The following is a 20,434-nucleotide window of genomic DNA, read 5'->3' as shown; positions in this document are numbered from 1 at the left end:
AATTCTGTTTTTATTTACCTGTACGACGATATGAAATTATGATTATACAAATATTAAAATACTTTAATTTGGATTGCAGTTTTATTTATGAAACTGTCCTTTTGCGTCGAAATAATAACGGATTCTGCTAACTTGGTTACAAATGACCATGTGCCAAAATGACCTCTTAAACTCCAAGGACTGTGCTGATTGACACATTATTCATGTTGAGACTTAATGGCTCCATCTTCTTTCCTGCTTTTTTTCCATTGGGAAGATGACGCCGTGTATTTTCCGGACACTGCCAAACTGTCAGAGTATGTGCTGAACGACAGCGGCTGCATGTTCACCGGAACAGACCGCCAGATTGGAGCTATCCCATGGTTCTATGGGCAGGTAATTGATGCAAGCGACGGGAGATAAGTGCGTTAAAATTTAACACACTTGTTTAACATGTTTTTTCTCTCTCAAGGACTCGAATCGATTAACATATGTAAACGTTTTTGTAAACAGGATTGCAGTTTTCGGGAAAATAACAGTTAACAAAACTAACAACAACAACAACAACAACAAACACGCTAAACCGAATACATCTGACAATCGAACGATCGACCAGCAACCAACGTCGTTCGGTTTCACTGAATTACAATTGAATTCATCCATATTGAGTTTATACTCATTACATCAATATGTGAATGAACGAATACCTTTGTTTTTAATAACAACGGATCGTATAGTGTTTATCATTTAAAAAAGATGTTAGGGTAAAACTGAGGTCGATACGCCGTTGCTCGTATTTTATAGCCCCCTTTCAACAAAAAAAAGCTTTGCTTTATTGATACGTATTCACAATCTTGTACTGAATTTACCAAGTTTCTATAATAGTTTTACCTTTGTTTATTTGTGAAGTTACACAACATCAACGACCAACATGTTGCTTACAGTGGTCATTATTTCGTTCCAGTTCGAACCCGGTATTCTGGAGGCTACTATGTTATGTTTGCAAAAGGCATTCAACTTCCGGTCCGTGTCTGCCATGGGAGATCCCGTGCACGTGTCACGTGCCATTTCGAGAATAGTAAATAATTATTTTACACAAATCCTGTTTTCGTGTCCTTTAATTAAAGAAATAATATAGAGTTGAACTATATTATTGAGTGAGCTACACTATGCAGGAAACTACAACATATTTTTCAAGACCTTGATTTAATATGTTGTAGTGAACTTTGATTCCACTATCATCTCCAAAAATATGGTAGGTAGGTCGGCCAAACGTTCTATTTTTCGTTATCCTTTTTTAACTTTACTGAAGTTACTTAATAAGGTTGGTCAACTGTCAGAAATCTTTTAAGTCGCGTTGTAATATATCTTTCTTTTTATGTAAACATAAAATGTGCAAATATGATTGAATGCAGCAAGTATCGAAAGCTCAAGCTGAAATACCATTAAACAAGCTAAAGCTCGGCACTAAAAGTAGGTTTAGTTGGGTTGGTGGAAACAAACTACGTTGATTAGATATGTTATGGCTTTAGTGGTATTCGATCATGAGAGAATATCTTGAGAACGGTCCCAAAATGGCATTGCTAGCCGGGACCTCTTGATAGACAAATATACACCTACGCCCTTAGCGACCTCTAATGCACTGAATTGATCCAATTCGTTGCCTATTTCAGCTTGCTGAGGTCATAATCTTCTAACAATATATCGCGTGATGGGGAATAAACATTCAGTTCAGCACATGTGCCCCTTTTATTACTTTTTTTCCAATATCAAGTTCAATTCATTTTTGTCTCTTCCTATATCTCGTTTTTGTACGCTCTTAGCGTTTTGATTACGTGTATATACTGTACGCGTCAGGTTAACAGTCAAGATGACAACGGAGTGATGGTGGGTGACTGGTCCGGTTGCTATGACAATGGCCGGCCTCCACTCAGCTGGGTGGGGAGCGTCGCCATCCTTCGCCAGTACATGAAGTCAGGGCTCCCGGTTAAGTACGGACAGTGCTACGCGTTCGCAGGCGTCGTAACAACGAGTATGTAATATGCGCAACCCGATCAGTTAATGTAGAGAAGTAATTATTAAATGAAATAGTTGTTAACACAGCAATGCTCAATTGGTCGTTGTCAGCTCAGGTAGTACTTCACATTACCCCGGATACTCTTATGTATACAGTACCTTCAATGCACCCCAGTTACGGAGAATTCGCCTAATGGCACCCGATCATTCTCCGGAGTATTTTTAGAATATTTTCCGTCCCGTTCCGTATTTTGTAGGATACTTCAGAGTAACCGATGTGCTTTGAAGTAGTAACTGAGTCGACAATGACCAATCGAGCTCCATTGGTCAATACAGATACTAGCTCATGGTTATATCTGTGTATCTGATTAAGTCCACTGTTACTTCAGTGTGTCGCGCCCTTGGACTGCCGTGTCGACCGGTGACAAACTTCTCGTCGGCCCATGACACTGACGGCAGCGTCACCCTGGACGTTCACTGGAACTTCACCGGAAACACCGAGCTGAAGGATCTTAACACAGACTCCATGTGGTTTGTTTCTATTTCAGTTTATTGCAGGAAATCGTTAACTTGTTTGTCATTGAAATACGGCGACGACGTACTGTATAAGCGTTTTAATAGCGGTGAGTCGTCCTGTGTTGAGTTTTACGCTATAAAGTTGTTTAGCCCGATTGAATCGGTAGCACGACGCTTAAAGAGAATCGCTAGGGTCCGTTTCCTGAAAAGACCATATGTTTGAAAAGAATGTATATTTGTCTACAGACAAATGTTGAAAAGCCAATAACTAATCCAAAAGTATGTCCGAAAATGCAAAATATAGTTCGTATTCCTTTTTACCTTATGGACACACTTCCGGTGTTCACTGGACGTTTCAGGAACTTCCACGTGTTCAACACGGTCTGGATGCGCCGGAAGGACCTAACATTTGGACACGACGGCTGGCAGGTGATTGATGCTACACCTCAGGAAATCAGCGGCGGTAAGAAGGTCACCGGTTGTATACGTAAGCCTTAATTTTAAATATCGCGCTCTGTGAAAAGGGTGCTTAATGCATGTGCATATAGTGTCGTCCCAGATCAGCCTGTGCAGTCCGCACTGGCTAATCAGGGAAAGACACTTTCTGACATAAATGGATTTTCGCCATGAATAGTCTTCCTTACTTTGCGCGTATGCATTAAATCCCTTTTTCACAGAGCGCGACCCAAAATTTTCATTCTTTCCGACAATATACAGGAAAATTGGTAATAAATTGTTTTGAAATATGAAAAAGTAACGCTCTGGTTATGATTACAATATCATGTTGGTCCCCGGTTGTAGATACGGAACAGAACAGATAATTCATTTAGACATGGCTTAAGCCCAATCTGTATACGGGCTCATGGAAACCATAACCGTGTAATAAGCTTATCAAGTGTAAATATAAATATAAACTCAACTTAACAAAAATAGTAAAATGATATTATAATAATATACTAGTATATCAACTTAAAATCAGTATTACTTTTAACCAAACTATGTACATGCATTTTGTTTAACAAACAAATACAAAACATAAACACATAAGTCAGTCAGCGTATAACCGAACTTTGGAAATTAATAAATAACAATGATTGTCACCTATGATGGACTAAAACTTGCGAATAATAGACACATGTGTTCACAAACACGAACAAGTGTTGTTGTTTTTTCATCATCATCATCATCATCATCATCATCGTCGTCGTCGTCGTCGTCATCGTCGTCTTCATCATCATCATCATCATCATTATCATCATCATCATCATCATCATCATCATCATCATCATCATCATCATCATCATCATCATCATCATCATCATCATCATCATCAACAACAAGAACAACAACACCACCAACAACAACACCACCAACAACAAAAATATCATCATCATTATCATCATCATCATCATCATCATCATCATCATCATCATCATCATCATCATCATCATCATCATCATCATCATCATCATCATCATCATCATCACCACCATCCTCATTATCGCCATCCTCCTCCTCATCATCAGCATCATAATGATCATAATCATCAATTTTCATTTTCATCTTAGGTATGTATGCGTGCGGTCCCAGCCCCGTTGCGGCCATTTTAAATGGTCGCTGTGACGTCGTGTATGATACGTCATTCCTGTTCGCCGCCGTCAATGCCGACCGCGTGCACTGGGGCCGACAGAAAGACGACACGTGGAAAGTGATTGCTATAGAAACATCTGCGTACGTGCAAAGAATTATAATTTGTGTACTTCTTTCAATATATCTCTTCAATGTACATTGTATCTCTTTCAATAGTACAAAAAATAACAAACAACGATTATTGATTTAAAAGTGAAATTTTTAGACGGCTGGTGGTATATTTGATAAAATTGTGAAATGCGCTTGATTTTCGTTTTATTTAAATTCTAGTAGTATTAATGATATTCGAAGCTAGAAGTATCGGAATACATTAAAATTTAAAAAGAGATAAAGCAGTCTAAAAAATACATCACGCCAAATTGGCTGTTCAAGGTTACTATGGACTCCATGCCATGGACAGTAACTCTCGAAAAATACATGCTGATATTATTTCCGAATTGTTAATTTTCTTTGTTAGCAATCAGGAAAAGTATACTTTTGTAGGACCGGGAAACGTCTGTGCACTAAGGTAGCCGACGGACGCCCGGTGTCCGCGTCACTTACGCACTGCGATAACTTGATAGATGACGTCACTGACCAATTCAAACATAAAGAAGGTAATGTTGAACGCTTTCAAGTAGAACCCATTTATGCCAAGCGTCTAAAAAAAGGCCTTGGCAAACAGCGTAGACCCAGATGAGACGCCGCATGATGCGACAGTTGATTGGACACTTCGTATATCGTTTTCTTACGTACACAAATAAACGTGTTTCATGCTTATAACCCCTTTGCGATAGTGCAATGTTTACTTAAACGTAAATTGTTTCAAACCAATCCATATGGCTTTACCATTTGTAAACTGTTCAGCATGTCGTTTTTTTTTATACATAATTTGAACAATTATGTTGATTTACTATTAGTTCTACGGACTGATCTATAACCATCAAACACAAGTATGCATAAACAAAATAAACATGTAAAAGAACATCAGTTGTGTGTATAAAGTGGCATATTACCTACATTCAGATACCGGAAGGGAACGCGCGTCAGTGGTGTTAGCCAGTACACTGTCACCTAGAGCGCGCAAAGACGTCTACAGTAAACAAAACGTAAGTGTCCAACGTCATTTAGTTTGACATGAAATTTCCCTCTGTATTGCTGGTAACGAAATGCATGCCCGGTACTTATCATAAATATTCAATAAATAATGAAGATTGAGGTACAATACGATGCCTTATATTGACAGGATATTGAAATGACTGTCCAAGGACCAGATAACGTCATGGTTGGTTTTGACGTCAGCATATCAGTCACGTGTAAGAACAAGAGTGAGGAAAAGAGACATCTTGAGGGTAACGTGTTTGTTGAGGTCATCACATACACGGGGAAAACGTTAGCCACGTGCAAAGTCGAGGAGGCAAAACTGACTCTTGGTGGCTTCGAACGTACGTGACCGAAACTTATCAAGTACTTCATTATTAAACGTAAAATCAAATATAGATCAATTATGTTGGCACTGCTGTATTTATAATAATTTCATATTTACAACTAAGTTTCAAAAAAGTTTTTCTTCAAACTACTTATTTATATTAAATTCACCCCCAGACAGTCTATAAAACAAACATTCGGTATCATATAATTTAAACATAAGTACAAAGTAACGAATTTTGAAAAAAAAAGAATTTGGTTTTATATGTACTGAACTTAACAGTTCGTATTTCACAAATACTTTTTATAATACTTAGATTATTACTTATGCTGGAAACCTTCAGCCATTGCTTTTCTCCTAAACAGGTAAATTACTCGCCATTCCTGTGAAGGCTGCATCATATATTGACCACGTGACAGAGGCGGCTATGTTGAAAGTGTCGATACTGATGCGTGACACTCAACGTGATAACCTGTATGTCGCCCAGGAGACGTTCCGATTGAGAACCCCGGATTTAAACATCAAAGTAAGTGTTGAGTTGTGTTGTTGTGTACAAGTTAACGAACTTGTATGTTGTGACAACTGACCCCGCAAAATGTTTACATCAGGACAAAATATATTATCGTATTTACATCGGTCAAAGATGATACCTGCACACTGCGCGATGTCGGCATATGCCGCCATTCCAATTCGTATATCCCACGCTTTAAAAATATCATCTTCACATCGCGCCAATATAATTTCTATATTGGCCCGATATTGGAGTTTTACAACGGCCCGAGATCGGACCTGCTTCACGGCGCGATGTCGGCCCAACATCGACACAGGCATACTGCCGTCGTTCCACCGCAATCATCCCGAGATTCGTAATCAATATTCGTGTGTACTATCGAGATCTTTTCATTCTGAATAACTTCTTATATAAGAAGTGAGAGGTCTTAATTAATTGAACTAGAATTATCCCCTAAAAATAATAGCTCAATTTCAACATCAGACCGATATCCGCTCCTCATTGGCTTATACGTTATGTTAAGATGTCAACAAACTCATTATCGCTATATGCCGAAGTTGGTCGATTCCCCTTGTATTTAGACAGATATGTCAGGATCGTGAAATACTTTTTGAAATTATATACTGTAAAAGAGGGTAATTGTATTCTTAAACACATTTTATTATCACAGAGATTAGAAATTGAACGCAAAAATAACACAAACAATTGGTCATCGAAAGTACGGGACATTCTTAACCAAACCGGTTTTAACGATGTATGGCTATTCCCCGAATCTGTGAACGCTAATCAATTAATACCGCTACTTAAAACCAGATTACGAGACCAGTATATCACTAACTGGAATACAAATGTCACATCATCTAGTTCAATGATTTAATATAAAGAATTGAAACCAATATTCGAAAGATCTGCGTATCTTGATATTGTTGAAAATAAAAAACATAGGAATATTATTGCTAAATTACGTTTGTCGTCTCACAAATTATTAATTGAAACGGGTAGACACCAGAACATTGTCAGAGATCAACGCAAATGTGTTTTATTCAACCTCAATGACATCGAGGATGAATATCACTTTGATATTAAATGTCCTTATTATGCCGATATTAGGAATACATTAATTCCAAAGTATTACAGATCACGACCTAGTATGTTCAAGTTTATAGAACTACTTAATTGTTCAAACAAAATAGTGTTAAGAAAACTTGCCATTTTTTTTTTAAAATGCTTTAAGTTACGAGAAGATGTGCTGTATGTGTAGTATTAATGATATATCTTCCACAAAGACAATAAGCTTAGAATAATGTTATATTTGTAACAATTATTAAATTTCGTGTTAACATTATATGATCACTTTGTATTAATCCCATCCATGTGACATTCTCACTAAAACATGTTGTGTGTGTGTCATTACTTTTTTAAATTGATATTTCCTCAAAAGGATGTATGTTTTGTATATAATTGCCACGCATGCTGTTATTGCATATGTATGTTTATGGCGATGAGCTGTATGCTTAAGCTAAAATAAAATATTCTGTTCTGTTATGTACTGCATTCATACAGCCAACACCGGACTGATATAGTGATGCTTGCCAGGAATTCAATGAAAATGAGCGCATTATTTCCTTGAAGTTTATAAGCATATGGCTACATTGTCGGGTAATAGTTTAATACGCATGCGCTATGAGATGGTATACATACATATATACTGCAATAGGAGAAGGGAATTTCCAATGGACTATGGTATGCTTTATTGAAAAGGCCATTACCCGGTACATATTTTTACCGTAAAGGTCCTCGGGTAAAAAAATAGCAACACGTTAGAACCAAGGCTGTTATCGCTGTTTATTGCTATAACTACACAATCAATGCAGTTATTTCAAATCTTTGAAGCATAACCTCGGTCTTCCATTTATTTTAGTGTTACAACAGCAGTTGCCAAGTGGACAGGGAGGTGACCCTGCGTATGAGCTTCTCAAACCCTTTGGATCGACCCCTTACCCAGAGTTACCTCTACGTGGAGAGCGCAGGTGCAGATGATCCACGCCTACTTCCCGTGAGGTAGAGTGCAAAAATACCATTACATACAATCCACTATAATTATTACTTTAATTTTTGAATACATTATATAAAGTATTTTATTAATGGTAAGTTACATATAGGACCCTGGTTACATATTCTTATCTCATTCGATGTAATCTTGTCCATATTTTCAGCAATATCACACAAATCATAATAGTTTCCCATTAAAACGATTTAAATGTTCAGTTCTTCAATATTATAGCCCATGCTTTACAGGAGCACGCCTGCTTCGTGTGATATGACATGCGACGTAGAACTGACGTTTCAAAGAAAGGGACGTCACTCAATTTACGCGAACTTCTTCTGCAAAGAGCTTCACAGCGTCAAGGGCGTCTTTGAAGTTTATGTGCAGTAATAAACATCCACAAACTCCAGTCCTAAAATTGACCTCTTTCTTGTATGTTTCAAGAGATATGGTAATACATTTCATTTATGTAATATTCAAATGAATGGACTATGACGTGTTAACGACATTCGTGTCGTGGTTCAATGTGGAATCTGAACGCGTTTTAATTTTTCGTTTACCGAGCTTCAGATAGCATAATCTACCGCAATAGTTAAAAGAATTATATGAAGTCATGTATATAGTTAAGACATACATATAAATAGTGACACATTTCAATTGCAGTATATTAACAGTAAAGCAGTCATTTTTGGAAGTATTGTAGTTCTTTCAGACACGGGGGAAGGTCAATCTATATGGCCAGAGACGTAGATGTTATCTATCTGTTATGGTATAATTATGCATTTAGTATGCATTTATTGTGCATTGAGATGTTCATAGAGTTTAACGCCGGTGCGATTATATGAATGAAGCGCTTTTGAGGCATCGCGGTACATGAAGGATACAGATTAAGTAAAGGAACAAATAATAAGTTTAACAAATACGTTAGAGTACGTTAACAAACGAAAACATGATTGTCACACGTGTATAGTAAAACTTGTTAAAACTTGCTCGGAACATTGTTTACTGCGACAATTTATCAAATGAGAATAGCTCTAATTCTATTTTGAATGTATCTCATAAATAAATACAATTCACCCACATTTTATCACATATGTTTTATTTATCAAGATAATAATCGCTTACAGTATACATGTAATTATAATAATGTTACAACTACATTTTATTATTTATTTTTTAATAGTATGGTAATAAAATATGTATGATTTTATTTAGAATGTGTGCACATATGAATAAAAATGACATTGTGACATTTTTGTTTTATTTTTCGGCGTAAGCTGTATTAAGCCAGCTTTTCACCCTGACTTGACCTTTGTAAGTGTCCAATAATACTCAAATAAAATTTCCCGCGGCTAGGTACGAATGAATACACTTCATTTATTCCATTGGCTGATTTGAGTATAACACCAGAACATTGGAAACATATCCGCGTCTTTGTAACACTGTTTTACTGCATGAAACAATTTTATCTTTAATGAAAAGGCTCAATAGATAGAACAGTTTTACAATCAATTTTCGACATAAATACAGTTTGTGCGTTCACCTTTTATTTTCAGAGAATTACCAGCGCAAAAGTGTTTATACTAAAGGTTATGTTGTCATATTTAGTACTTACTTGCATTGCATTTCAACTCGCGAGGTTTCGGGTCAATTCGCGGCCATTTGTGAAAGTCAGAGTTTATATACAGTTCATCACCGGAGTTCGCAGAAGGGGTTGCGGTCATTGTGTTACACCGGTCTTACTGACAATAACGTAGTGACTGTAATGCATTGCATTCCAATCCGCAAGGTATCAAGGTCAGTTTGCGGTCAGTTGCAGAAATCTTTATATAAACGCCGTCTCGTAAACTTTGTGCACTTGAAGTCTGTTTTGATCAGAAAGATACTAAATAAAGATATTCGGCGATATTATTGTGGTATGTCAATCATCGATTTTTAATATGGTTTCAACATTTGCATGATATGGACCAATTTTGATAAAATTAATTAGAAATATTTATCCATATAGACCAGTTTATTAAGCATGAGCACAATAATTCGCCATACTATAATTATGCAATTAAATAAGATTCGAGTATTGCCGGCTGACCTATATGCACTCGTTTATTTTCATGTTTCTTGTGTTTTTCTATTCTGTAAATATAGATATCTGAGTATTAATATCACATAAAGCAAAATAAGCCACGAAATCTGGCGCAACACCCCGTAATTGATTTGCTTATGATGTAGCTAAGAACTGCGCAGAAAAAAGGCATCCGCTACTTTTTATTTCATAGAGATAACTTTTGATCGTTCATAAACATCGACCACAATTAACGCGGTATATCTTTTTTAAAGATATTTCTTGTTTATATTAGTTTTTCAAATATGTAGGACTTCGTTCATTTAGTTGTATCGACAATGGCCCTTGATCATTTAGAGTCACTCCCCTTTGTTTACAAAAACTGACAGATGGCGAACAAAGGTTGGCTGACAAGCAAAGACACGAAAAATATTTGAAACTGTTGGATCGTGCGAAAAATAATACGTTATGAGGATGAAAGAATGGTATATGAATACTGTTTTATAAATGTGAAATGTGTAAACACAAATAAACTGATTTATTTCGTTTAAACCCGTGAACAAGAAAATTCAAGTGCGACCTTCGATAATTCATACCAATAGGCAATACCATACGGCGCACGTATCTTCAGCTGACGTTTCTCTTGTTCAGTTGTTTGCTACTGTAACGATATGGTGAATTCAATTATTGAAACATGATCACAAGAATACGCCAATGACTTCTTTACTGCATACATGTTTCAACAAAAGCATTCCTGAACACTAATGAAACTCAATCTCAGCCCTTGTTTTTGTTCTTTCACTCAACTTACCGCTGTCAAGCTATAATAATATAAAACCATGGAATCTGTCATTGGCCACATTACAGTGTACAAGTTTGGAACGAAGTATACACCAGTGCAAACAAGAAAAACACGATTTGTTGTGCATGCGAATAGGAAATTGCACTGTGACCGCCCGGCTTTGATCTCTAAAATCCACCATCTTCTAGCCATTCATCGACAAGAAACTCAAGGGTCACACAAACGCTTAAGGATATATGAACCAGACTCTTTACATGGACTAAATTCTGATGGATATCCAGTTATTTCAAGAGAGGAAGGTTGCCACAATATTCACAGGGAAATAAAGTTGGCAATCCGACAATGTTATGAGGAGCAAATCAATGAAAGCCAGCTCTATCCAGTTGGAGAACTTTTCATGGAATTGTTTCAATGTCAGCAAAGCAAAAAATCCCTCTTTAGTCCACTTTTTGACTATTCTGCAACATGTAAAACACATAAGGGTATAAGCAGTTTATATCCATTCTCAGACAGGCAAAATATCTATGCAACATTTGAGTACTTTATGCATCATATTTGCTATGCTAGACAACATCTCTGTCAAACAGGGAAGGACATAATAAATCAAGAAATAGAAGAAGACTCTGGAACCCTGCCATTGTCAGCAGCTTTGCAGAAGAGAGACTCTTCATTAGTGTTGATACTACTCAGGTAACAACTAACATATGGTGGCTATCATTTTGTGATTTACTGTTAAGTGTTTATTTTTCAACCATCTTATAATTCTTATTAAATAAAATAGTAATGCATTTGTAATGATTTTCATCAATAATTTGCAAAATTTGAGTATTGAATAATATATACTAATATATTAAATGAAATTAAAAAAATAAATAAAAGAAAAGCAGGTTTGATTTTAGCCCAGACTTTTTTGTACCAAAATTTCATTTATTAAAATAAATCAACTGGTTTTGAATTTGCATTTTTGAAATTCAAGGTATGGAGCTGATCCGTTTAAGACTCTTGAGAACTTTGAAGAACACATGCGAAATCCAACAGAGCAGATACTGGATGATCTCAATGGTTTGTTCTTGTTCAGAAACACTGCGTTCAGTGCACAAGTGTGTGCTGAGCTGGCAGCTGAAGAAGGAAAGGCTCGAGAATGCTTGATGCTCATACGTAGAGCTGTGCCTTGCATCCAGCTAGATTGCTCAACATTTATCAGAACCTCTTCCCAAAATGACTCAGAATCAGAAAACAATGATTCTGAGAGCCTGCCAGTTCGCCATGTCACAAAGTACAGTGTGCTGCCAAAACTTGCTCAGACAATTGATATGGATTTGTTCAAAGCTCCGTCCAACCTTAAGCATCTCTGTCGATGTGCAGTTCGTAATAGAATTGGCAATAATTGGCAAAAAGTTAGCAGTATTCCGAAAGGAATTCAGTCACTTCCTTTACCTCGACGCATGAAAGAATACCTAGATTTGCTGAGTGATTAATATGATATTTGTTGGGTTATCAATTGAACATATTACAACATAATTATATAGTAAAGTTTTTTACATTATTATTGTAAAAAATATTTTTATGGAAAGACACTTTGATAAATCAAATGAGCCTTATTTTGAAAAAACTGGGCTTAATGCATGTGGGTAAAGTGTCATCCAAGATTAGCTTGTGAAGTTCGCAAGGGCTAATCAGGGATGACACTTTCTGCCTAAACTTGATTTTTGGTAAGGAGGGACTTCCTTGAAACTAAAAATACCATAAAAGCGGAAAGTGTCGTCCCTGAATAGCCTGTGCAGACTGCACAGGCTTATCTGGGACGACACTTAATGCACATGCATTACGCCCAGTTTTCTCAGAACATGACTCAAATATGTTGTCCTGGGAAAACCAGACTTAATACATGTGCTTAAAGTGTCTTCCTAGATGAGCATTCGCTTTTAATTAATAAGTTTTTTGGAATTTTTCTTTAAAGGGAATTTCCTTCTAAACTTTTAAAACAAAAGTCATATCTAGGTGAAGTGTTGCTGCATGGCTCAACAATTTATCCTGTTTTGCTGCCAAATTTTTTGGGCAAACTATGATATGCACAACTTTAAATTACTAATATTTATTTATAACATTTTAAATTGTAAGGATTACAAATAGAATACGTGAAATTATCATATTCATAATAAATCTATTGTTTTATGACCATGTTGCAATAAAACATTTTTAAAGATTTTAATCAGAAATAGAATATTGCTGTGATATACATGATTATTTATTAATATTTATCTTTTACAGATTTTTTGTTCATGTGCATGTTTAATTTGAAATAAAATTTTAATTTATTTGCATGAAATCCTAGTGTATTTATTTTAGTATTGGTTTTAAATAGCAAAGCTTTTTATGTAAAGATGGTGTAAAAGGGGTGAAATAGAACCCTTTAAAAACATTTGTATCATACCATCAGAAAGGCAGATGCATATATTGCATTAGTTTTGAGTGCATTTTAATAATGAAACTTATTGTCATTACTAATATGTGTTAAGGCTTTGATACGAATTCTGTTAATTGTATATACTGTGTCTCTTGCTGTGAATATAAAATCACTATACAGATAATATGTGATTTTTTGCAAATTGTGTTGTTTCCATATTTTCTCAAATATTGAACCTTTAATTGTTTTAGCTGTTGGTTTAAGCTGAATTTTTCTTGTATCAAATTAGACATTAATCAACTGCATTTGTTTAAATGTGATGATGTAATTTACCTTTATTAATTTCTATGAAGAACATTGATTAACTTTCCCATTTGTTATATGATTGATTATGATTGCATGAAAACAAATCAAAAGTAACAGTTGTTTTAACAGTATATTCATGTATGTGCTTAACATTTGATTGCTTGAGATTTGCTTAAGAAATATGTCATATGCTTAAAAGTATGCCCCCTTCAAAGTAGACGGGATTAAAAATGCACTTTTTTAGTTTTACAGTCAGTACCAACAAAGTCCATGTGATTGTATATACTATTATCTTTAAGTCCCCAAATCTAGTCAAGACTTACTTTATCACCACCTATAGCCTGTGTAGAAAGTAACACCACTTTTCATACATGTAGCTCAAAGGTCAAGGTCGCACTTAAAGGTCAAAGGTAAAATTCGGCTAGTATACATCTCCACCAGGCTTATATGTCTTAATTAATTAGGCAATTTTAAAATAACATGCAAGTGATGATAACATGTGAACATCATTGCTGGCATACATGTGTCTATAGCTTATTTCACAGAGGTGAAGTTCAAAAGTCAAATAAATCTTATGTTTTAATTCTTTGTATGCAAAATTTGAAATACGTAATGTGTTATAACATTTAGTGTAAGGGACACACCGTTTGTATGTGTCTAAACATGAGTAGTTGGGGCATCTGTGATACATTTGATTTGATTTTGAATGGTAAGTCTTCACGTTTTTCCGTGTATTTTTTGTAAATTTTATTGCTGTTTTTACATATTTTAGAGTTAAACATTGCGTGGTTAATTTTTAACATGTCCATGGTCTTTATTTGCCCACAAATTATTTAGGCTTAAACATACAAAATATAATTAACCAGTTTCATATGTGTAATGTTTACCATTTTCGTTGTATGCAAACACTCTGAACTGTATTTCTCAATGTATTTGTATGTTCCTGACTCTAAACAAATGGATTTGTGAGTACAAATCGTATATTTATACAGAACAAAACAGATTATATGATTCGCGTTCTGAGAAAACTGGGCAAAATGCATGTGCGTAAAGTGTCGTCCCAGATTAGCCTGTGCAGTTCACACAGGCTAATCAGGGACGACACTTTCCGCTTAATTGGTATTTTTCGTTTAAAGGATGTCCCTTTTACAAAAAAATCTAGTTTAAGCGGAAAGTGTCGTCCCTGATTAGCCTGTGCGGACTGCACAGGCTAATATGGGACGACACTTTACGCACATGCATTATTTATAAACAGTGATACAGACAGAAATGTTGATTTAGTATCTGATCTCACATTTGACATCTCATTTATGAAGTGAAATTCACCATAGTTTTTGAGGGGTTAAGTGTTGCGCGACAACATTAAAATGTGTATAAAGTCTTATATTTATCAGTCTATTATTTATTGTAAAGTAAATCTATTTTTACAAAACAACGTCCGGCATGTTAATGTGTAATTGTGCATGAGTTTATTTTAGACTGTATATGTGTTTAGAATGATTATTTATTTATCTATCTACATGTGTGCGTGTGGTAATTGTAACTTATATTCATAACATGTATTTAAATTATAAGTTATTTTACTCCTACATGTACCTTTCCTTTGTCTGGTTTCTTTTATTCAATTTTATTATACAAATAAACTTATTGTCATCCTATTGGAGTTGAAATTTAACCCAACACTTGATTTATTATTGGCACGTGTAATTCCTTTGGACTCCCACCACTTGTTCGTTGACGTTGGCGGAAGAATTTTAAACAATTGGATTGTTTGCATATTTTCTTCCCATCAAATCACTTGACTGGCTCTAAAGCTCTCATGTCACGCGATTTAAATAATTTCCTGTTTGAAATGGCGAAAGTTTTTAGGCCGGGGAATTACATTCAACGTTTATTAAACAACTTAAACTCATATTTTTGTATCAAATAATATTCAATAGTGCATGGTTCTACATGCGTATGCTTTATAAAGTTATAGCATACTGCGGATAAATTTAAATGCCTTTAAAAATATGAACATATGATAATTGAAGTGATCATATTTAAGCTCGACAAAATGTCACGCTAAAAACAACAAACCGCGTAGATTTATTGCTTGTTATAAAGATCAAAGAAAAGAGTATTTGTTTGTGCAAGAACACTTCGGGTACCTGTGTCAGTTTGCAAATGATCCACAACAATCGTTATTATACGACAGCTCGCAGTATGTCAATGTCAGCATTGCTGACCTGTATGTAATATTAGGGTCAGCACTCGCCGATATCGACCAATATTGATCAACTTAAGTAAAATATGTGCATAACTAGTTAAAAATAAAACAATAAAGTGTATCCATAAAAAAGTATGATAGTGGCAACGTTTACCCCCATCTGGACGTAAAAGCTTTTGTGCCCAATGTAGCTAACCAGTGCAGAACATGCTCATTGTGAGCGTTTGCGATCACTTTTGTCCTTTTGCCCATTATAGACAATAAAGTTATTCCCAGTCTGCATACAACTTGGTCAGGCCATGTGTCCCATTGATAACACAGTCGAGTTCGAAAATGGTTCCGGTCCGTAGAAAAACAAATGGTTCCGGTCCGTAGTAAAACATGCTCGGCGGGGGGGGGGGGGGGGAATTTTCTTATATCGATATAGTAAAACCTTAAGAACATTCATTTTTGCCCAACCTTCATGTAACTTACACAGAACATTTACATTTGTTCGGATCATATCTCGAATTTTTTTGACAACGGTTCCAGTCTATTGAAAAAATAACCGACAGGGGCGGGCAGTTTTTCTTATACGGCTATAGTAACACTTTTGGAACACGCTTTTCCCCAATCTTTATGAAACTTGCTAAGAGCATGACAATTTTGTTCAAATGAAGTCTTGGTTAAAAATGATTCGAAGTGTTTTTCTTGTGCCAACATTGAAAACACTCAAAACAACGAGAACTACCATATGTTTTTTGTTTAGTTTTTTTAATTCTACAATTTTCTTACAACGATTAAAAAACAACCAGCAAATACAGCGGCGAAATTGCTATGACTTCTGTGTTTTGACCACTGCATATTTTTCTTGCATTTTACCGTTTGAAATTCTTAATTAGTGGCGTGTGTGTTTTGGTTTTTCCAATCGTTTAATTATATACAAATTTTGATACAATTCGACAAAAATATGTAATTGCTTGGCCTAAGTGCACGCAAAGGGCCTAATTTATTGGATCCCACTGAAATGTCCTTTCGCTACGCAACACATGAAAATAAAACAAGAGGACATCTGTAACGAGTTGCTCAAGATCACGTTGAGTCACAGGTTAAAAATAACTTAATAAAATTTTCGTAGACACATAATATAAGTAGACTCCGTTTTCGGAAATACCACTGCCACAACAATCAAACACATTATGAAAGCATAATTTACTATAAAAAGTTTATCACGGCTCCTTGTTATCAGTGATATAAGAAAGTTTTTGTGTAACTACATCGGCAGGTGTGAACAACTCTTGAACGTGCACGAGATTATTGCGCTTTATTATGACAGTCGGTAATTTTGAAAGGTGAACAAAGGTGCATTTAGCAGTTTCACCAATTTCGTATTGGCTCCATAGATTGTATGTTCGTAAACAAATACAGACCTATTATAAACTGTGAACGTCAACATTCACGAATATTCCTTACTATAGACAGAGGCATCGGAATACAAGACGCGGTGTTTGGAATGGTCATCGTAGTTCTGTAAATCAGTTGTTTTAAGAATGAACTTAAAATTTTCGTCCATCACATCCACCCCAGCAGTACTCGGAGACATGAGTGGTAACGTTGCCACTACAGATGTGTCGATGGAACATATAATAGACGTCAACACGTGCTTGATGATAGTGATTTACTTAATAGCTACACTTACCGGATTATTTCTGAACAGTCTTGTTATTTTTGTGCATTCCGCGAAACTGAAGAAATCTACTCATCTTTTTACATTTTGTCTCGCAGTGAGTGACCTCATTTACTGCCTCGTTCTAGTCGCTGAGGTTGTGAAACTTGTCAACGTATTGTCAACGAAACAGACGTACGTCATCGACGTCGTTCAGTCCTACGTCGGATATTTCGCCGGTCTCATGTCGGCGGGGCTCGTAGTGTGCGTAGCCGTTGATAGATACATGCGGGTGCGCAACCCACACGTGCAGATGTCGCTGCGGTACAGCGGTGGGATCATCGCCGCGTTCCTTACGTCAACCACTGTAGTGACGCTGCCGTACGTCGTTGTGCTGGCAACCAACCCCCGCAGACGCGCGGGTAACCAGGAGGCCGCAAATTACACGGAGGTTAGCTACATGTGCTCTGAACCTAGGTACGAAACCAGAGTCGTCACGCTGGAAAACAATTCGACAAGAGAGATAACCGACATCGCTTTTGACGATGATTACTTCCAGGTGGCATTCCTCTGCGTTCTCATCGCGTGTTTGATGCTGGGATTTGCGGTTCTGATTGTCGTCTACTGTAAACTTTCTGGTATTCTTGTTAAGAAGAACATTTTGAGAATGTCGCGTCCGGTTTCCAGCAGAGAAGTGTCGAGCGTTGATTTCGACACAGACGACAAGAGTTCCATACTCCCGGAAGTGACGTTACATATTTCCCGTCCGCGTCCACACCGACAAAGCCGCGTGGCGTTTGAGACTGACCTTTCAAGAACTGTTCGCGAGCAAGGTTTGCTCGATAAAATACACACCGTAGACTACAAGTTGGGAAATACAGAGACACATGCCGAACCTTCGTCGCCTCTAAACCACTTTCGGGTCCCGTACCGGAAGTCGGGAGAGGAACGCCGCTCTTCGAACATATTTTCAATCACGTCAAACTCACGAACAAATAAGATATCATGCAGGATTGTTCTCATGATGGTTTTAGCAATTGTGTTGTATATTTTCTACACACCTTCGTATATTTTTCAGCTCATTATGTTAGTCAATAAGCCTCTCTGTGGACTATTAAGAGACAATTTCAGGGGCATGTCAGTGCTTTTGTTAAGATCAAACATTATTTGTTGCATTCTTAACCCTGTTTTATACGCCTTTTTTAACAGGCGATTTCGGAGGACAGTAAAAGGATGTTTTGCAACACGCGGGAGATAGATCTGTCCCCAGATAATTCCAATTATTGTTTTGTTTTCAATTTTGGTTGTGAGTGTTTTGTTATTGTACAATTTTGCATTCATTAAAGTTACTTTACTGTATTTGCGTCTTTTGTAAGTCCTAGTACAGGAAACACACTGCAATATGTTAATAAAGACAAAGCGCACCTATAACGGTTTTAATTTACTACTTTAATTATACGCAACTAACACAGTATTCAATTAACTACTATTTGTAAATGTACGCAACTTACGTTGTTTTCAAGACGTTTCAAACCAGAGACCATTGCTTTATAAAACACGCGCTTTATATACCGGATAATATTTATATTGGCTAACCATATGACGTTTGAAATTTTAGAGGATATTGGGTTCAGTATAGACAATTTTTAGACTACACTAAAGTAAATCATATGAATTCATTACGTTACTGAAGTCTCCGACTACTTTTACATCCTTGTAACTGTTAAAATACTCGTCGCCCTTCAAAACAAAGACCAAATAAGCAATTCACAACTTTTTATCAAATCAAGGTAGAAACGAAATATTTTGTTCAGATTATGAACATACTTCACTATTTCCCAATACCTTGCATTATCAATCGAATGTCAAATACAGGACACAAATGAAAATATAACTACAGTACCGGTAACTATAGATTTACTTTATCCCATAATATGTCTCTAAGCATGCTTGATATCTTTCCGAGTGTTTCGCTCTTAGGAAGATTGTCAAAATAAGTGATTACACATGAGGGTCTAAAAGGCCCAAAGTCGCTCACCTGAGATTTAAAGAAACTGACATATTCTGAGCAGCCCAAGATGTCATTAGAAAAAATGTTCTTACCAGCTTTCATGAAGAGTGAACAATACATTAAGTTTTTAGAGTTCTAACAATGTTTTACTAGAGCCATATAAGTATAAATTCCCCGCTCCCTGCATGACATGTTTTTCAACCAACCGGAACTATTTTCGAATTGTACAAGATATCATTGGGACAAATCTTCTGACCAAGTTTCATGAAGACCGGTTAACAAAGTTTTATTATAGCCATATATAGCCACATAAGGAAAAATGCCCCGCCCCTGGTACCCATGTTTTTTAACCAACCGAAACCATTTTCGAATTCATCCAAGATATCATGGGCACAAATCTTCTGATCAAGTTTCATGATGATCGGACAATAAATATGGCCTCTAGAGGGTTAACAAGGTTTTACTATAGCCATATTAGATTAGGGCGGCCATGTTTTTCAACAAACCGGAACAAATTTCGAACTCGTCCAAGGTTTCACAATCTTCTGACCAAATGTCATGAAGATCGGAAATAAATGTGGCCTCTAGAGTTTTAAATGTTGGCCAAAGGTAAATGTTGACGCCGCACAACGCACGACGCACGACTGACAAAAGGCAATCACAAAAACTGACACATTGTGCTCAGGTGAGCAAAAAATTGTATGCTTTTCGTGCATGACGCTACACATGATTTTTTTTAAAGACTGTAAATATACTATACTTATTTTTTGTATTATCACATTTACTGTTGCTTTGAAAGCATACTCATATTTAGATTAACTCTGTTGTTTATTACGTCCGTGTGTCGTCTTTTAAAATATTTATT

General features: G+C 36.2%; 2 protein-coding genes across 2 annotated transcripts; both read left to right on the top strand.

Moving 5' to 3' along the window:
* On the top strand, positions 1–9,329 carry LOC127845877 (protein-glutamine gamma-glutamyltransferase K-like). Its single transcript, XM_052377053.1, has 12 exons — positions 1–375; positions 944–1,057; positions 1,837–2,011; positions 2,385–2,526; positions 2,871–2,974; positions 4,080–4,242; positions 4,645–4,757; positions 5,167–5,249; positions 5,387–5,585; positions 5,935–6,095; positions 8,002–8,141; positions 8,379–9,329. The coding sequence occupies exons 1-12, from the start codon at positions 217–219 to the stop codon at positions 8,515–8,517; spliced, it is 1,692 nt and encodes a 563-aa protein (XP_052233013.1). The 5' UTR covers positions 1–216; the 3' UTR covers positions 8,518–9,329.
* Positions 9,330–10,556: 1,227 nt separating this feature from the next.
* Positions 10,557–15,362, top strand: LOC127845273 (uncharacterized). Its single transcript, XM_052376103.1, has 2 exons — positions 10,557–11,681; positions 11,968–15,362. Exons 1-2 carry the CDS (start codon positions 11,029–11,031, stop codon positions 12,467–12,469), a joined length of 1,155 nt encoding a protein of 384 aa, XP_052232063.1. The 5' UTR covers positions 10,557–11,028; the 3' UTR covers positions 12,470–15,362.
* The last annotated feature ends 5,072 nt before the right edge of the window (positions 15,363–20,434 follow it).

This window comes from Dreissena polymorpha, chromosome 9, assembly GCF_020536995.1.
Source record: "Dreissena polymorpha isolate Duluth1 chromosome 9, UMN_Dpol_1.0, whole genome shotgun sequence".
NCBI lineage: Eukaryota > Metazoa > Mollusca > Bivalvia > Myida > Dreissenidae > Dreissena > Dreissena polymorpha.
This window is presented reverse-complemented; position numbering and strand designations above follow the sequence as displayed.